Below are 17,508 nucleotides of genomic sequence, written 5' to 3'. Positions count from 1 at the left end.
TATTTTCATTTGCTGTCAACAACTAAGTATTCCAAGAACATTAAAAGACCTGTGTATAAAACAGGTTGGTAGGCATTCAGTTGTAGAATTGTTACCATTGCTGAAAAGTTTTTCCATTGTTTCTTATTTTCTTCTTTGTGAAAAAGAAAAGCTATGGAGGAGGAGGTGCTTCCTCAATCTCGATTGCCTGAGACACATCAACATGGAATCACTGGAAAAGGTAAGTTCTCTTCCTATATGATGATCAAGTGCATGTTGGTTTATGGAAACTGATGGAATATTGTTTGGTTTTTGTTTATCAGAAGATGAAGAAGTGAATGATTGTCCCATTGAGGAAGTAAGGCTGACAGTGCCAATCACAGATGATCCGACAGAAGCAGCCTTGACATTCCGAACTTGGTTTCTTGGGCTACTGTCTTTATGCATTCTTGCCTTTGTGAATGACTTCTTTAGCTATCGGGTTAATCAACTCTATGTCACTTCAGTTTCAGCCCAGATTGTTGTTTTACCTCTAGGGAAGTTAATGGCTGCAACCCTTCCTAACACCCAAATTTCAGTCCCATTCACCAAATGGTCCTTCTCTTTGAATCCGGGACCATTCTCCATGAAAGAACATGTGTTGATTACTATACTTGCTAGCTGTGGATCAGGTTCGGTTTATGCAACACATATCATCACCATTGTTAAAGCCTTGTACCACAGAGGAATGCACCCGGTTGCAGCCTTATTGCTATCACAAACTACTCAGGTAACCATTGTCAACAGCTTGATTTGATACAAGGAAATTGTACAAAGAAACCTGATATATATATTTCTTGTTATTTGATCAAATCAATCCAGTTACTTGGATATGGATGGGCTGGTTTGTTCAGAAAATACCTGGTTGATTCCCCTTACATGTGGTGGCCATCGAATCTTGTCCAAGTCTCCTTGTTCAGGTACTTCACTTTTCTCTCTTCAAAAGAAATTTAAAGGCAAAGTTCCAAGAAGTTTTTTCCTTTCGTTGAACAATACCACTTAACTGCAGGGCATTAAATGAGAAAGAAGCGAGACCCAAGAAAGGAGTTACCAGGCTACAATTCTTCATCATTGTTTTCATATGTAGCTTCGCTTACTATATTGTTCCTGGCTACCTTGTCCCATCAATATCAGCCATCTCTTTCATTTGCTGGATATGGAAGGATTCAATTACTGCCCAGCAGATTGGTTCAGGGTTACGTGGCTTTGGCATAGGCTCCTTTGGTCTTGACTGGTCTACAATTGCTTTCTTGGGGAGCCCTCTTCCCACACCCTTATTCGCCATTGTCAATACCTTAGTCGGGTTTTTCTTGATTTTCTATGTCGTTGTTCCCATTGCTTACTATACGAATGCGTTCCAAGCTAGACGATTTCCTTTGCTCACTTCATCCACTTACGATGCTGCTGGCAATATCTACAACATCACTAGAATTCTCAACGACAAAACTTTCGATATCAACCTAGCTAGCTATAATGATTATAGCAGACTCTATATGAGTGTTGTATTTGCCATGACTTACGGATTGAGCTTTGCAACTCTAATGGCCAGCCTTTCCCATGTCGCCCTGTTTGAGGGAAAGTAAGCTTCCCTTGCAGTACTTCCTTAATTGCTTATTCATATGTGTTTTCTCCCTTGATTTATAGTTCCTTCTTTACAGGACAATTTGGACAATGTGGAGAAAAACAAAATCTGCAGTGAAGGATAAATTTAGTGATGTGCACACAAGATTGATGAAGAAGAATTATGATGAAGTCCCGGATTGGTGGTTTTATGTCGTCTTAGTTTCAACTATGGTTCTTTCCATCTTCGTCTGTGAAGGGTTCGGCAAACAGCTGCAGCTCCCATGGTGGGGGGTTCTGCTAGCATGTGCCATTGCACTATTTTTCACCTTACCTGTTGGGATAATCCAAGCTACAACAAACATGGTATGGTCATTGTTGAACAAACATAAACAAGAAACCAAAAAAAAAAAAAAGAACAGCAAGCCGTATTGATATTCTTTTCTTGTTGTTGTGCAGCAACCAGGCCTGAATGTGATCACAGAGTTGATTATCGGGTATATGTACCCTGGAAAGCCCCTTGCCAATGTTTGTTTCAAGACCTATGGCTACATCAGTATGGCTCAAGCTCTCACCTTCATTCAGGACCTCAAATTAGGTCATTACATGAAGATCCCTCCCAAGTCAATGTTCATTGTTCAGGTATAATCAAAGTATAATTTGATAAACAGTGTGCTATGCTTTGGATTTCAACATGTTACTAACTTGAAGATTTTGCTACATTCAGTTAGTAGGAACAATAGTTGCTTCATTTTGCTACTTTGGAACAACATGGTGGCTTCTGTCAACTGTCGAGAATATCTGTGTTCCGGATTTGCTGCCAACGGGGAGTCCCTGGGTCTGTCCTGGAGACAATGTGTTTTACAATGCTTCAATCATATGGGGAGTCATAGGCCCGCTCAGGATGTTCACAAGCCTTGGCAACTACCCTCAGTTGAACTGGTTCTTCGTCATTGGCTTTCTTGCTCCTTTTCCTGTCTGGTTGTTGTCCCTCAAATTCCCAGAGAAAAAATGGATCAGGTTCATTCACATGCCGGTTATCCTTGCGGGTGCAACAGGTCTACCATCTGCTAAACCTGTGCACTACATCTGCTGGGGAGTGGTCGGAATCTTCTTCAACTGGTACATTTACAAAAGGTACAAGGGATGGTGGGCTAGACATACCTATGTCTTGTCGGCTGCCATGGATGCTGGGGTTGCCATCATGGGAGTTCTCATATTCTTCATCCTGCAATCCTTAGACAATACTATTGGTCCAGATTGGTGGGGTTTGGAAGCCAGTGATCATTGTCCTTTGGCAAGTTGCCCTACAGCACCAGGGGTTGTAGCTAAAGGATGTCCAGTTCTTTGAAGGTCTTGTTCTTGCTGGGAATAATTAAGAACAACATGAAATTTGTTAAAAACATGAAAAATATTGTAATGGCTTTAGTTTCTTTTCCCCTTGAAAGATTGCATGGCCATAGCCCATTCTAACTCCTTCCTCCTCAGGATTCTTCACTGATCCATGGTGAAGACTGCCCATATATTTGTGGTCATCACTGTCGTGATCCAACAGGAACCCATGAACCAAACTGAAGCTAAAAAGATAGATAGATGGATCAAAGTTACATCTTAATGTCTGCACATATTAAATTGCATATCTGCCAAGTAAAATAAGCCTGAAGAGGGAACAAGTACTATTAATGGCAAGCCTGTTTCAGATTATATGCTACTATGTATATGCTCGTTGATTGAAGAAGAGGATTCTACCGGATGCCACAGAATCCAGACGGGTAGGGAAAAAAGTACATACCATTAGCAACAAGAAAAACATGACAGCAATGACGACCAGCTCATCACAGCTTTGGCATGGCTGATGCTCTAGCTTTTTATCCGGCTGAGTAGGGGAAATCCTGATAGAGAACCACCCCATGCATTAACACCATCATTGTGATCCATGAAAGTATAAACGTCTATGCATTTTTTTGCCAGAAATCCATTCCTCTCATCCATGCACTTCATTTCTGTGTGCTGCAGTATCATCAAGCTTAGCCTGACGCATTGTTTTACTATTGTTGCTTGTTAACTTGTAATGCTTGCATCTACGTGGACATGAAGGCATATGTATTCCACTTAGAATCTATGCAAAAATAGGAGTCTTTTGTTTAAACTCTATGACTCTACGTGTTAAGCTGCATGAAGATGTTTTGTTAAATGTTTTACACTTGTTAATGGATCAGGAACAAGTGTTAGTGTTTATGTATCAATTGATATATACATGCTGTTCTTATCAATGTGAACGACCTTATTTGTTAATAACAAAGTTACACTCTGTGCACCTCTGCTCTACTGCCCTTTAACAAGGCATTATATTCTTCTTTGATGTTAACATTGTTATTGTTATCATCAGTGCTTTTAGTATTTCTATACCATCCTGATTCGGACAAAACGTCATGGGAAAATTAAACACATTTACATAAAGGATTGTAAGTACGTTTGCATCTGTCTCAGGATCTGTTCAAAGTTTTTTAACACATTTACATGAAGGATTGTAAGTACGTTTACATCTGTCTCAGGATCTGTTCAAAGTTTTCTGTTGCATTCCTTATGCCTGCATCTGTCTCAGGATCTGTTCAAAGTTTTCTGTTGCATTCCTTATGCCTAGACCTGCAGTAACTTCTGCAAATAAGGAAGAACCAAAATCCTATGAACATCAACTTCACAGAAATTTAACCTTCATAACACGATACTGATTAAATTTTAAAAAAAAAGTCGAAACAATAAAAAGTGACGTCGGAACGTTGTAAAGACACCTGACCATTATGAAAGACACTAATATAAACATTTTTATTTAAAAAAATATTATTTATTAACTCTCAACTTGAATGAAAATAATAATTAAGCCCGCATCCTAATAAAACTTTACTTCTAGTTGCTTAATACAATTAGAATAAAACTCTACTTCTAGTTTCCTAATACAATTAAAATAATTACTTTTAGTTGCCTAATACAATTAGAATAAAACTCTACTTCTAGTTGTCTAATACAATTAAAATAATTAACAAGATATTTAAATAAAATAAGTGTTCTATTTTTAAATAGAACATGACTATCCTAATCAAATACTATTTTTTAAAAATATTAAAATTTTAATAAAAATAAGAAAAGAATCCTAATAGAATAAAGAAAATAACTCCTAAATCAATTAAAATTAGCAAAAACTAAATTGAATAAAATACAATCTTAAATGTTCCTACGTCAAAAAAATTCAACTTTCAAAGCATGAATATAAACAAATTCGGAAGTAGCTCAAGTTTTTTTCATTAAAACCATAGAAAAAACTTAAGTACAAGATTACTTAACACATATGATCAGTACGTGAAACACTTGTTCATTACATTAATACGTGTTAAAACCCAAGTTTCATATCAAAGCATGCATAGCACCACGTAACAGCTTGGAAGCTGAGTAAGCATACAGTTAAACAAGAGCTGGACTGATACAGTTGAACCCGCTTCCACGGGCCATAGCCAATTCTAACTTCTTCCTCGTCAGGATTCTTCGTTGCTCCATGGTGAAGAATTCTAACATGTTCTGCTGTTGATTAAATTTGGGTTCTCCAGCTTTGCTCCTGACGTATCTAAAGACCTTAATGATGTGAAGAGTCTATATATACGAGAGTATAAGAACCATTGACCTCTCTTTCATGACAGGAACCTGCTTGGGTGAGAGCCAACAGATTGCTTTTAGCTATCTTTTATTTATAATCATTCCCAAAAGAATCTGTCTCAAAGGTATAAAAAGTTCCAGATGAATAGCAGGAAGAGCTGTGTGTATTGCATTTATGCTTGTTTCCCACCCACCCTTCCATGGGAATGAGAAACCGCTGCTTACTTACCCAAGTGGTCACTGATAATTAACAATCAAAAGAAAAGTGTATACAGAAGAATGAATGCAAATAGAAGAGAGAAACAAAGACAGCGACTCCACTCTGATAAAAACTATATACAAGGCAACCGTACGTACGTTGTTGAACTTTTGCATATCAGCCACAGATTTGTTGTCATCACTGTCATGCATGCAGAAGTCAACGTCGAGGCCATTTTGTACCAGCTTTTGGCCTTTTCCAGGCTCCAAATGAAAGCTGAGATTGCTTCGATGGAATAAAAATTGCCTACGGAAGAGAGAGAGAGGAATGACCAGTAGTGCAATTGCAGAGAGTGCTGCTTGCCTTGAGCATGGTTTGTTGTCCTACTCCAGGATCATGGTTCTTGGACCTTGCATGAGTAACAACAATTCACATGTTTTTCCTGCAACACCAAGCAAAACAGAAAGGAACAAAAAGGAATGGAAAAAATAACGATAATAAATCAAAGGAAAAAGAAAAAAAGAAAAACAACCATTTCATACAGGTTCCTGAATTTAATGCATCACGATGAGTTGTTAAGCGCTTCATATTTCTTATATTCAAGAAGAAGATCAACAAAGAAACCTGCTTACTACCTTAAGAAACATTGGGAGAGGGTGATCTTTATTAGTGTACACGGCAGTGCAGTCCTCTATATCGATCTCCTATTTCCTGTTTTCTAAGCTAAGCCTGGGACATGAACACCATGTTATGACCAAAGCCATTGCTTCCTGCAATATGCATAGACCCCATTGTTGAAGGTGAACAATGGCATGTCCTACAGAATCAACTGCGATATGAAACCAAATACTTGCCTATATATAGAGGTAGAGTGTTGGCTGGTAGGTAGGTCACATGCTTTCCCATTCCATGCCTGGCCTTGTTTTAATATAACCATAGCTTGAAGAACATGCTAAGATCATGAATTGCTTTATGTATAATACTATGAATACTTATAGCTATTAAAAAAGATACCCAAAATTCATTATATTCACAATCAAAGTACTTTTAAATATATTTATTAACATATGATCATGATTCTTTAGTAATAAAATTTTTATGAAAATAGACGATATATATTTTCAAAACTAGAAAAATAGGTAATATATAGCTGGCATGAAATCTGATCAAGATCATAATTTCCAATCTTATCAAAGAAACTATCCTAGGAGAATCGAAGATTGACATGATCAAATCATGGCTAGATATTCTCATCCGTTTCTCTTTTTTCTTGCCTGATATCATTATTCCTCTAAGGAAAATCCATTATCCTCTCTCTTTTAAGATAATTACTACATATGTTTGATGGAACTTAGCTCTCAGATTTGGGTATGTTCATGAGAAAAATCATCTTAAAAAGTGGTATTTTCAAGCTGTTTTTTTTTTTTTTTTTTACTTTTTTTTATCGTTTTCTGATATTTTAATATAATACATTTACGTATAAATTATGGGTAATTGACATTAATTCAAACTTTGATTATGAGCTCTTAATAATGGATAGAAAATCATTGTCAACCCACAATTCATGGAAAAGAATATATCTCCAAAAACAATTTAAAAAAAAAAAAACAAGTGGCAGATCCTACAAGGTTTGAAATTCTGATATGTCAAAGAGACCTACTTAAGGAATAAGTCTAGTTATAGCTAAACAAATGTCTATATCTATCTTTAGTATAAAGTTGATAAGATTCATGTTAAGGAAAAGAACCCATAGCTTATAATTTCAAGAGAAAATTCATTAAAATATATAAAGTATATAATTTTTTCGCCTTCCTGAACTATTGGTTAGGGGTTAATTACGCATAGGATTCTTGTCCAAGTAGAATCATTGGGGTATTCTACCCCTTGACCACAGTTCAAAATTTTAGGCAGGAAAACCGGTTTCTTACATAATACCAATTTGGTGTAAAGAACTATAAATGAAATTTGCAAGATGTACAGGTCAAGAGGAAGAGAATTAGCTAAATATAGGGTAGGGAAGGCATGTATTTATGGTGTTGAATAGGAGTGTTAATTTGTTTGTGAGGTATTGCCATTTGGTTTTCTGCAAGAAGGAGAGAGAATGACAATGGAGGTGGAAGGTAAGACCCCGCAATCACAATTTCCTGACAAAGTTCAACCTGCAAAGAATGTAGAAGAAGGTATACTCTTTGTTTTATGATAAGCAATCTTTCTTTTCTTTTTGTTTCTTTTGCAAATGATGGACATGGTACCTGATGAGTGTTTTTGTTGATTGGCAACAGAGGAAGTGGATGACAATCCCATTGAGGAAGTCAGGCTGACTGTTCCAATCACAGATGACCCGACAGAGTCAGCCTTAACATTCCGGACATGGGTTCTGGGGCTTATATCTTGCTGCATTCTTGCTTTTGTCAACCAGTTCTTTGCCTATCGTCAGAATCAGCTCTCTATCTCATCAATATCTGCACAAATCGTTGTTCTCCCTATAGGGAAGTTGATGGCTGCAACTCTTCCGAAAAAAGAAATTCGAGTTCCATTCACCAAGTGGTCGTTCTCATTGAATCCAGGGCCATTCACTTTGAAAGAACATGCGTTGATCACTATATTTGCCAACTGTGGAGCTGGGGGTGTTTATGCAGTAAATATCATCACAATTGTCAAGGCCTTCTACCACAGATCATTGCATCCAGTTGCAGCCATGTTGCTAGCACAAACTACACAGGTAAAAATCATTACTTATATTATGATCCATGGGAATGATACCAAAAAACCTTATATATATTCCTGATGAAATTCAGCTGCTCGGATACGGATGGGCTGGCTTGTTCAGAAAATTCCTAGTCGATTCCCCTTACATGTGGTGGCCAGCAAACCTGGTTCAAGTTTCTTTATTCAGGTATTTCACTCCTTTCCCTATAATTCAAAAGAAAATTGCAGGCAATTTTCCAGTCAAATTGAACAACTTGTCAATGAAATCTGTAGGGCGCTGCATGAGAAGGAAAAGAGAACAAAGGGGGGGCATACAAGGCTACAATTCTTCATCATTATTTTCATATCAAGCTTTGCTTACTACATCGTACCAGGCTACCTTTTCCAATCAATATCAGCTGTGTCCTTTGTTTGCTGGATTTGGAAGGATTCAATCGTAGTCCAGCAGATAGGTTCAGGCCTAAACGGCTTTGGCATTGGCTCTTTTGGTCTTGATTGGTCTACAGTTGCAGCCTTCCTGGGAAGTCCTCTTGCGACACCCTTATTTGCCATAATCAACATCTTGTTTGGGTTCATATTGTTCCTCTATGTTCTTACTCCCATTGCTTACTGGTCAAACTCATTCCAAGCCAGACGATTTCCCTTGATTTCTTCTCATACCTTTGATGCTGCTGGTCAGACTTACAACATTACTCGGATTCTGAATCAGAAAACTTTTGACATCAATCTACCGGAGTATAACAATTACAGTAAACTCTATCTGTCTGTCACGTTTGCTTTCCTATATGGATTGAGCTTTGCAACTCTCATGGCTACCATTTCCCATGTCGCCCTGTTTGAGGGAAAGTAAGCATTCTTTCTCTATAAGAACATTGTTTTGATCATTCCATTTCTTTTCTTTTCTTTTCTGATTTTTTTTCCTTGACAAAATGGTTAGAACAATCTGGAAATTGTGGAAAAAGACAACATATGCGGTGAAAGATAATCTTACAGATGTGCACACAAGGCTGATGAAGAAGAATTATGAGGCAGTCCCCCAATGGTGGTTTCATATTATCTTAATCTCAATCATGGTCCTTTCCATCATTGCCTGTGAAGGTTTTGGCAAACAGCTTCAACTCCCCTGGTGGGGAGTTTTGCTGGCCTGCGCAATTGCCCTGTTTTTCACCTTACCTATCGGAATAATCCAAGCCACAACGAACATGGTATAATCATTCTTGAAGAAATAGAATCAGATAGTGACGTCGATATTATTCCATATTTGATAAACATGTTTTTTTTCTTTTAATGTGCAGCAACCAGGGTTGAATGTGATTACAGAGTTGGTTATCGGGTACATGTACCCTGGCAAGCCTCTTGCCAATGTTGCTTTCAAGACGTATGGCTATATCAGTATGGTACAAGCTCTCAACTTGGTTGGGGATTTCAAACTAGGTCATTACATGAAGATCCCTCCGAAATCGATGTTCATTGTCCAGGTAATGAATCTATGATTGATCTTATGTTGTTTTCCTTTCTTTTCAAGTAATTTGTACACATTCCTAACTTGTTTTCCCTATCAGCTGGTCGGAACAGTAGTTGCTTCGAGTTGCTACTTTGGAACAGCATGGTGGCTTCTGTCGAGTATCGAGCACATATGTGATCCTGCTTTGCTACCAGAGGGGAGTCCGTGGACATGCCCTGGTGACGACGTGTTCTACAATGCTTCAATCATTTGGGGGGTTGTAGGCCCTCTCAGAATGTTCTCAAAGTATGGCAACTACCCGCAGATGAACTGGTTCTTCTTGATCGGCTTGCTTGCCCCTGTTCCAGTATGGTGGTTATCACGCAAGTTCCCAGAGAAGAAATGGATAAGGCTGATACATATGCCGATGATCCTTGGAGCTACACAGGGCATGCCACCAGCTAAAGCTGTGCACTATATCTGCTGGGGAACCGTCGGAATATTCTTCAACTGGTATGTTTATAACAGGTACAAGCGATGGTGGGGTAAACATACCTATATCTTATCTGCTGCTTTGGATGCCGGCGTTGCCTTCATGGGAGTACTTCTTTACTTCACCCTTCAATCCCATGATATTGTCGGACCAGAATGGTGGGGACTGGACGCCACCGACCATTGCCCATTGGCACGTTGTCCCACAGCAAAGGGGATTATGTCTAAAGGATGTCCTGTTCTTTGAAACTCATTGCCACAAAGGGCCCAACCTCATGGGAAATAAGAACATGAAAATTGTAAAGATTTAAAAGAAAGTTTTAGGCTTTGTTTTTCGTCCTCAATGAATGAACGATGACTCTGCTTATGTGGTCAGAATGCACAAAATTGTGCTGAACAATACAGGAAGATATTGACATATTTCTTTTGATATATAATTGGTGACAATTTCAATCTCAACAACCCAATTGGATCTTTGAAATACACAAATAGAAGTGCATAATTTGTTTTCTGAGCTACAAAAAATGAAAAAGGAACAAATCAAAAGGGTACATAATAATGGTTTCAACTCATTACCAATAATCTTGGCAAGAGCAAGCGCCATCTTTGAAACAATGGAACCGGTTCCGGTCACGCACAACTATTTCCCGGTTAACAATTGCTGAGATCAATTTGAAAGCGGCATGACAATCTTCACAAACGCGGAGATTCTTCATTATCCTGATCACCACTCCGGGACGTGTGTTTACCAGTCCAAAACACAGTGCTAATTTCTCACTATGGCGATATAGAAACTTCTCCTTCTCTTTCTCTTCAATGTCCAATAGGACAACTGATGTGTCAGGTACATATCCTCTTAGCTTCATATGACTCAGAAGTTTTTCCCACGTTCCAAATATTTCATCAGCTTGAGAATGGGTATCATCCCCAGCAACAAATTCATGAATCACTCCATCAACCACGATGGAACTACAACCAGGCGTCTTCTTTACCCCTCGATTTTTCATTAGCTTCCTTACTCTTGCCACATCTTCCCATCTTTCTGCTTCCGCATAAATATTAGATAAAACAACATAGTATCCATCATTAAGAGGATCCAGCTGAGCAAGATGTCTGGTAGCTTCCTCAGCTAGCTTAATGTTTTTGTGTACCTTGCATCCACCAAGTAGAGCTCCCCATACAACCCCATTTGGTTTTATAGGCATGTTCATTATAAATTCATGGGCTTCTTGGAGGAGCCCTGCCCGGCTAAAAAGATCAACCATGCAACCATAATGCTCAATTTCAGGAATAATACCATAGTCCCTGATCATGCCAGAGAAAAATCGACGACCTTCATCAACCAACCCCATGTGACTACACGCATGCAAGAGTCCAATAAACGTTACCCCAGTAGGCATCACCCCCATCTCAATCATCATCGAGAACACCCTTACAGCTTCCTGAGCTTGTCCATGCATTGCAAGCCCTTGTATCATAGCTGACCAGGACACAACAGTTCGCTCCTCCATCTCATTGAAAACCCTCCTTGCTTCTTCCAAGCAACCACATTTCACATACATATCAATCAAAGTATTCAAAACTCTAACATTCTTCCCAAATCCGCTTCTTTTCGAGTATTCATGAACCCTCTTCCCCAAGTCAAGTGCGCCCAAATCAGCACAAGCTGCAAGAACAGCCACTACAGTGACCTCATTAGCCTCCACTCCAATCTTCTGCATCTCGATAAACAACTCAACCCCTTCCTTGGGCTTCCCGCAATGAACACACCCCGAAATCATCATTGTCCAAGACCTCACATTTCTCTCAGGCATACGCGAAAAGAACCCATAAGCACCCTCAAAGTCTCCACTTTTAACCAAATAGGTAATCATAACATTCCAACTCACAACATCCCGCTGGGGCATATTATCAAACAACAACCGAGCCGTAGCCATTTCTCCACACAATCCATAGAAATTCAAGATCATGTTTTGCAAAACCAAGTTCCATTTTAACCCAAGTTTCTCAACAAGCCCGTGAACAATTTCACCATTTCTATCATCCAACAGAGCCGTGCAGGCTTTAAGAACGAAAGCACAGGTGAAACTATCAGGGAGAACATCGAATTCGCGTAATCGACGGAACAAGAGGATTGCATCGGAAGGGGAGTCACTTTCAGCTAAAGTTCTCAAGCAAGTGTTCCAAATGGCTATTTGGGGGTCTGGGAATTGGGCTAAAAGTTGATGGGCGTAAGAGAAGTCAGGGGAAAGAGCACAAACGGAAGCGATACGAGAGACAGGGAGGAGAGAGAGAGCAGCGTTGGTTTTGATTAGATGGGCATGAGCTTGTTTTAGCTCTAAAGGGGAGTTGAAGTGGGAGAGAAGGGTTTGCGCGGGTGAAGAAAAAGAGTGAAGGGAAGAAGAGAGAGAGACTTGCATTTTCTTCCTTTTGACTTCAGTTGCTTGGTGACCAACGGTTTTTTGAATTTAGCGGGTTCAAGTGCTTTTCTTTGTTAACTTTTTAGCTTCTTTTGATCCCAAAAAGATAGAGAAACATGAAATTTGATGCAAGAAGAATAGATTTCTGTTGTCCTTCTGTACTTTTAGCTTATTCAGAGGATTTGAATTTCATAGCAAAGTTTATACCTTGCCTCATCCAAAAGCTTGAGATGGCTCGTTGATATTGAACTCTGTCCTGATATTCAGAACCATGTTCATCTTTCTTCTTCTAATGTAGAACGGAAGAGGTTCCTCCATAGCTTCATTCTAAAAAAATTACTGCTTGAAAATGGCAATTTTAGGCCTTGCTGGGAGATCATGAACTCATGACCCATTCAACATTCTCAGTCAAAATCATTCACCAGATCCTCAAAAAAACCTAGCGACGACTGTAAAGAATGCAACAAATTCAAAACAGAATGGCATTGCATTTCCACTTACAAATTCTAAAACAATGGATCTTAAAACACATGTCTTTCCGCTAAAGAAATGTTGATGGTATTCATCCTGATCTTATAACAAATCGGTTAATACGTCACAACAAAATCCCCTGGCGAATAAAATATCCGTAAGCCCATGGTTCATCCAATTCATTGTCTACTTCATGGTCTCCAGGACAAGTGTCTGCATCAACCATTACCTTCGACCAACCAATGAAGGATCTTACTTGAAGAGATCTGGATTAAGCCAGTCCCTGCAAACAGAAAGATAAGATGTAAAATCAAACAAAACCAATCGAATATATACCCATGTAACATCAGGCGTTTTCATCTTATTCTGTTATAAGAGAAGTGAAGACCATAAGGCTTACTTCTTAATGTCATCAAGGTGATCGTCAAAATCTGCAACATCCTGCCATTTTTCAGATGAAATGAAATCCAACAAAACAACATTTGCAGCAGGCTCCTTAATTACCAATCGGCTGCCTCCATCCGGTCCAACCAGTTTCCAGTTCTTGGATGCATCCCTTATATATAGCTGACACAAGACAAGACAAATATTATCATTAGCCAAAGGTGTAGTAAAAATTATTGGACCATGAAAGCGTCCAACTACTTTTTAAGGAATAAAACTCCCTAGATGACCAGAATCTAGCATAAAAAATGTAAGCAATGGGGGATATGATATAAATAAACCAGAGCCTCCTAATGGATGACCTTCCCAAGGAACAACCTTGGCTATTCAATATAGTTATACCAAAATGGCAGGGTTTAAAACCTTGAAAAATGCTAAATAAGTATAGTGGCAGTTTTAAAAAGAATCGGAGAGCTAATATCGCAAAAGCCAATCAGCCCTTGCTCCTTTCAGCTAACCCACCTTCTAATTCCAAGAGATGTGAAACTACTACACCTCTGAATCTGGAAGATCAACTGCATTTGCAGCATAGACCATTGATAGGACTATAACTGAGGCTGATAGATCCAAACCAAATATACCTAACACCAAGATTGTCTATGATACACAACATGAGATTTACACAGCTCAAAGTCATGGGAGCAGATATCCAAAAAGCCTCACATGCATATATGAAGCAACTGAACATTCAGCTATACCTTCAAGCCTCTAATTTTAACTCCTATCAGAGAAAGTCCTAAGATAGAACTGATGCCAGCTCTCCTCTTGTACCTATATATAGTTTTTCATTTTTCCCTAAACTATTCTTCTAACAGTGCTTTCTTTCCCATTACCACCAATAGCATTCCTCAGGCATAATCCCTTCACCTCCCCCAAATCAATCAAAACCAAAAAGGAAACAATTAAAACTTAAAAAATCACAAGTAAACACAAACCTGCATCACAGGACTCTGGTCTTTCTCCTTAGACAAAGCTTCCAGCTTTTTGTTATCTAACTACAAAAGAAAAATCACAAACAAAACAGAATCAAGACCAAGCCATATATATAAACCAATTAGTAATTATTACAACAATCAAAATACATACCAAGAGAAGAGCAGCTTGGGGAAAGTACCGGCAAATATGATCACCAATATTCTTTGCCACAATGCCTAGCTCTGCATTATCAAACCTCTCATTTGCATGGAAATAGCCCACAATTCCCAATCCCTGAGATCCATAATGCTCCTCTACCTGATCAAAACCAACCCATCACAACAGCGGTAAAAATGTGTATCAGCATGAAATTTCAAATACAAAATCTTCCAACAAAATAGCCCAAAGATGGTTTTTTTTTCTTAAAAAAGAACAAAACTTTACTAAAACAACAGAAAGTTTCAATTACCCAATTGAATCTTGGTCAAAACCACATCATTAGAACACCATAAAACTCTGATTTTCCAAAACTAAAGAACTTCCAAGAGAAAATAAAAATATTAAAACCTAAAAAGAGAATATAGATACCATGATGAGGGCGATCTCGAGGGGAGGCAATAAAGCAAGATTAGAGTGAAAGAGAGGGACTGAGTCAATGATCTCAACAACGTTTTCATTTTGCGGGTTGACTCGGCCGAGTAAGACGCCGTTGACCGCCGTCGTTTTGTGCTTCAGCGCTTGTAGAACCAACTTTATGTAAGCGTTCTGTGAGATCTCGTACTTCAACTCGGCCACCATTTTTTGTTTTCCCTTCTCTACTGGTCAGATTCACTGAGTCACCGAGGTTACCGGGTCGCCGGCAATTTAACGAGAGGATGCGACAGTAAACAAGTGAGCGGGTGGGAAGTTTGAAGGTGAACTCAACTCGGTGGCTCGCTCACTTCTCTGATTTCTATGGTTTCGATGCTTTTAAGGCTGACAAGACAAGATTTCCCACGAAGTTGTCAGGATTACCCCAACGGTGTCGTTTTGAACGTTTTAGTTAAAAACTATAAACAAAAACCAACTGTATAAATAAATTAATTTCATTTTAAATACTTAAAAAACCTCCAATTATTACCCTTCACCTCAAAAAATTCTTTATTTTAGTTATTATTAAAAAAAACTATAGTTTAATGTATATCTTATAAATTCATCGTGACAATTAATGTTTGATGTGATCTATCGTATACTCAATCGTTTATCATATAATCGTAACATATATCAAGTTGACGAGAAATATCAATTGTCTTCGTGGAGATGAAATTTTTCATTAAAATTAAGAGTTGGACAAGAATGATAGTAGGCATTAGCATGGCTTCTCAATGTTGCAATTCATAATCTTTGTCACTCATTATACATTTGCTGTATTTCATTCAACATTAGTTCCCTTTCATTTTCCAAGTGCTTTTTGGAGAAACTAGAACCTGCAAGCTGCTTAAGGTTTTGGTTTGGCAATGAACTGAAATTTTGTTGATGAGTCTTGCATTAACTTCATTGATAACAACTTAAAGTTTACAGAAAAGTTCTTTGACAGCTAAAACTGTCAAGAAGGTCTAATAGAAGTATAGAACATATATAACTTGTTTAACATCACACTTACAACATTTGTTCTGCATTTATAGACTGGTGAGCCCTGGAGGAGTGTTAACAGACAGTACCTACTCCATTGATCCTGAAGAGAATGAAGACAGGGTGGATGCTTTTCTTGGCAGGCATCCTTTAAGAACAATGGCTTTTTCCTCAACTTCTGTGCTGGAATTTTATTTATCAACTGATTATTTTCTTAGCTTTCCTTTCTCAGGAATTCAGAATAGATCCTGTTGATAGATATGTGCCATCTGATTTCGTTACAAAACAAGGCTTCTATCTCTCTAATCCAGTGAAACATTTGCTAGATGGAGCATTTGCAGCTCGTCTTGTTTGGGCTTTGTGACGAAATGAGTACAGTTACAGCAACCCTTGATGGTCTATGTGAAGAGCTCACTACATGACAGAGTTCTCTCTTTTGATACTGAGCCACTGCAGTGAATAGCTCATGCTTACAGCGTTATCAAATCAACCCCGATTTTATTGAATTCACCCTGGAAGTACACAGTGCTGAAGCATAAAGATTTTACCAGTGCTTCAGCATGACTTGTGGGAGGCCCAATTGGAACATTGATATGCATCTACATGAATGTAACAGAAAAAGAAGTAACCTATTTGGAGACTCATGAGCAAGGTTGGTGTTTCAGCCATACTGGCTGACAGATTTGAAGTCTTCTGAAAGCAAGCGTGAAAGCCATTTTCGGTTAATTTATATAAGTAGGTAACCATACAACAATTACCAGACTTAGTCTAAGTGGTCATCTCATCAGGAGACAGGGAGTTTGAGTTCAAGAAGAAAAAGAAGGAGAAGAAGCAGGAAGATCAGCAAAAAGGTGAATACAAGGTGCCATACGTTTTAATTGTCCATGATGAATGCATGGCTAGTTACCTTAAGATTTGCAGTATACAACAAAGACTAAACTCAGCTCAATCAGTGGAAGAAGCACGGACAAATTTTCATGGCCTTGGTTCTGCATTTGTCACAGTGCAGAAAAACCCCAGAAATACTTGATCTTGACAGGAATTTTGCATTTTGGATTCAGGGCCTCGACCTAGTAGCTAGGCCGAGACACAGCCAGCCAGTTATGAGGAAAAACTGCTAAGTATAGGCAAGTTAGTTGGAGGCATTCCGCATATGAAGGAGGTTCTACCTCCTCATCAAGTCCTCAACCTCCTTGATGCTGTAAAGGGGGATTGTAGGTAGAAATCAACAACATAAATGCAACCAAGACTGTTGATGTGAAGCATTTTCCTTGGCTTGGGGTATGCAAGGCACAACAATTCTTTGCATCTCATAACACACCAGATAAGAGGAAAGCAATACCAAAAAGCTTAGGATTGCAAGGTATTTTATTCAACTGTAAGGGAACACTCATCGAGTTATCATCATCTTAGTCGGGATGATTTACAACATGCTGCTTATGTTTTTGGTTTGACAATCAACTGAAATTTAGATGATGAGTCTTGCTAAATATCACATGAAAAGCATGTTGATGATTAGAAAGCTTGGTGCTAGAAACTGATGCTCATGACAATCGCAAAGACAAAGACAATGATGT

The 17,508-nt window shown here is 38.6% G+C and overlaps 3 protein-coding genes and 1 pseudogene across 3 annotated transcripts; 2 read left to right on the top strand and 2 right to left on the bottom strand.

Moving 5' to 3' along the window:
* Nucleotides 1-153: 153 nt before the first annotated feature.
* On the top strand, nucleotides 154-2,929 carry LOC18593250 (oligopeptide transporter 1-like). Its single transcript, XM_007020379.3, has 7 exons — nucleotides 154-220; nucleotides 303-748; nucleotides 841-938; nucleotides 1,028-1,597; nucleotides 1,677-1,944; nucleotides 2,038-2,220; nucleotides 2,306-2,929. Exons 1-7 carry the CDS (start codon nucleotides 154-156, stop codon nucleotides 2,927-2,929), a joined length of 2,256 nt encoding a protein of 751 aa, XP_007020441.1.
* A 4,603-nt stretch (nucleotides 2,930-7,532) lies between these two features.
* Nucleotides 7,533-10,317, top strand: LOC18593249 (oligopeptide transporter 1-like). Its single transcript, XM_007020378.3, has 7 exons — nucleotides 7,533-7,605; nucleotides 7,708-8,147; nucleotides 8,224-8,321; nucleotides 8,408-8,980; nucleotides 9,072-9,339; nucleotides 9,430-9,612; nucleotides 9,697-10,317. The coding sequence occupies exons 1-7, from the start codon at nucleotides 7,533-7,535 to the stop codon at nucleotides 10,315-10,317; spliced, it is 2,256 nt and encodes a 751-aa protein (XP_007020440.3).
* A 140-nt stretch (nucleotides 10,318-10,457) lies between these two features.
* Nucleotides 10,458-12,729, bottom strand: LOC18593248 (pentatricopeptide repeat-containing protein At5g66520 pseudogene; annotated as a pseudogene).
* Nucleotides 12,730-12,956: 227 nt separating this feature from the next.
* Nucleotides 12,957-15,277, bottom strand: EMB2731 (ER membrane protein complex subunit 8/9 homolog). The gene is made up of 5 exons (XM_007020376.3): nucleotides 14,909-15,277; nucleotides 14,492-14,638; nucleotides 14,341-14,400; nucleotides 13,362-13,528; nucleotides 12,957-13,244 (listed from the first exon to the last, which is right to left on the bottom strand). The coding sequence occupies exons 1-5, from the start codon at nucleotides 15,116-15,118 to the stop codon at nucleotides 13,214-13,216; spliced, it is 615 nt and encodes a 204-aa protein (XP_007020438.3). The 5' UTR covers nucleotides 15,119-15,277; the 3' UTR covers nucleotides 12,957-13,213.
* Between the last annotated feature and the right edge of the window lie 2,231 nt (nucleotides 15,278-17,508).

This window comes from Theobroma cacao, chromosome 7 (genome assembly GCF_053813885.1).
Source record: "Theobroma cacao isolate CCN51 chromosome 7, ASM5381388v1, whole genome shotgun sequence".
In the NCBI taxonomy this organism is placed as follows: domain Eukaryota; kingdom Viridiplantae; phylum Streptophyta; class Magnoliopsida; order Malvales; family Malvaceae; genus Theobroma; species Theobroma cacao.
This window is presented reverse-complemented; position numbering and strand designations above follow the sequence as displayed.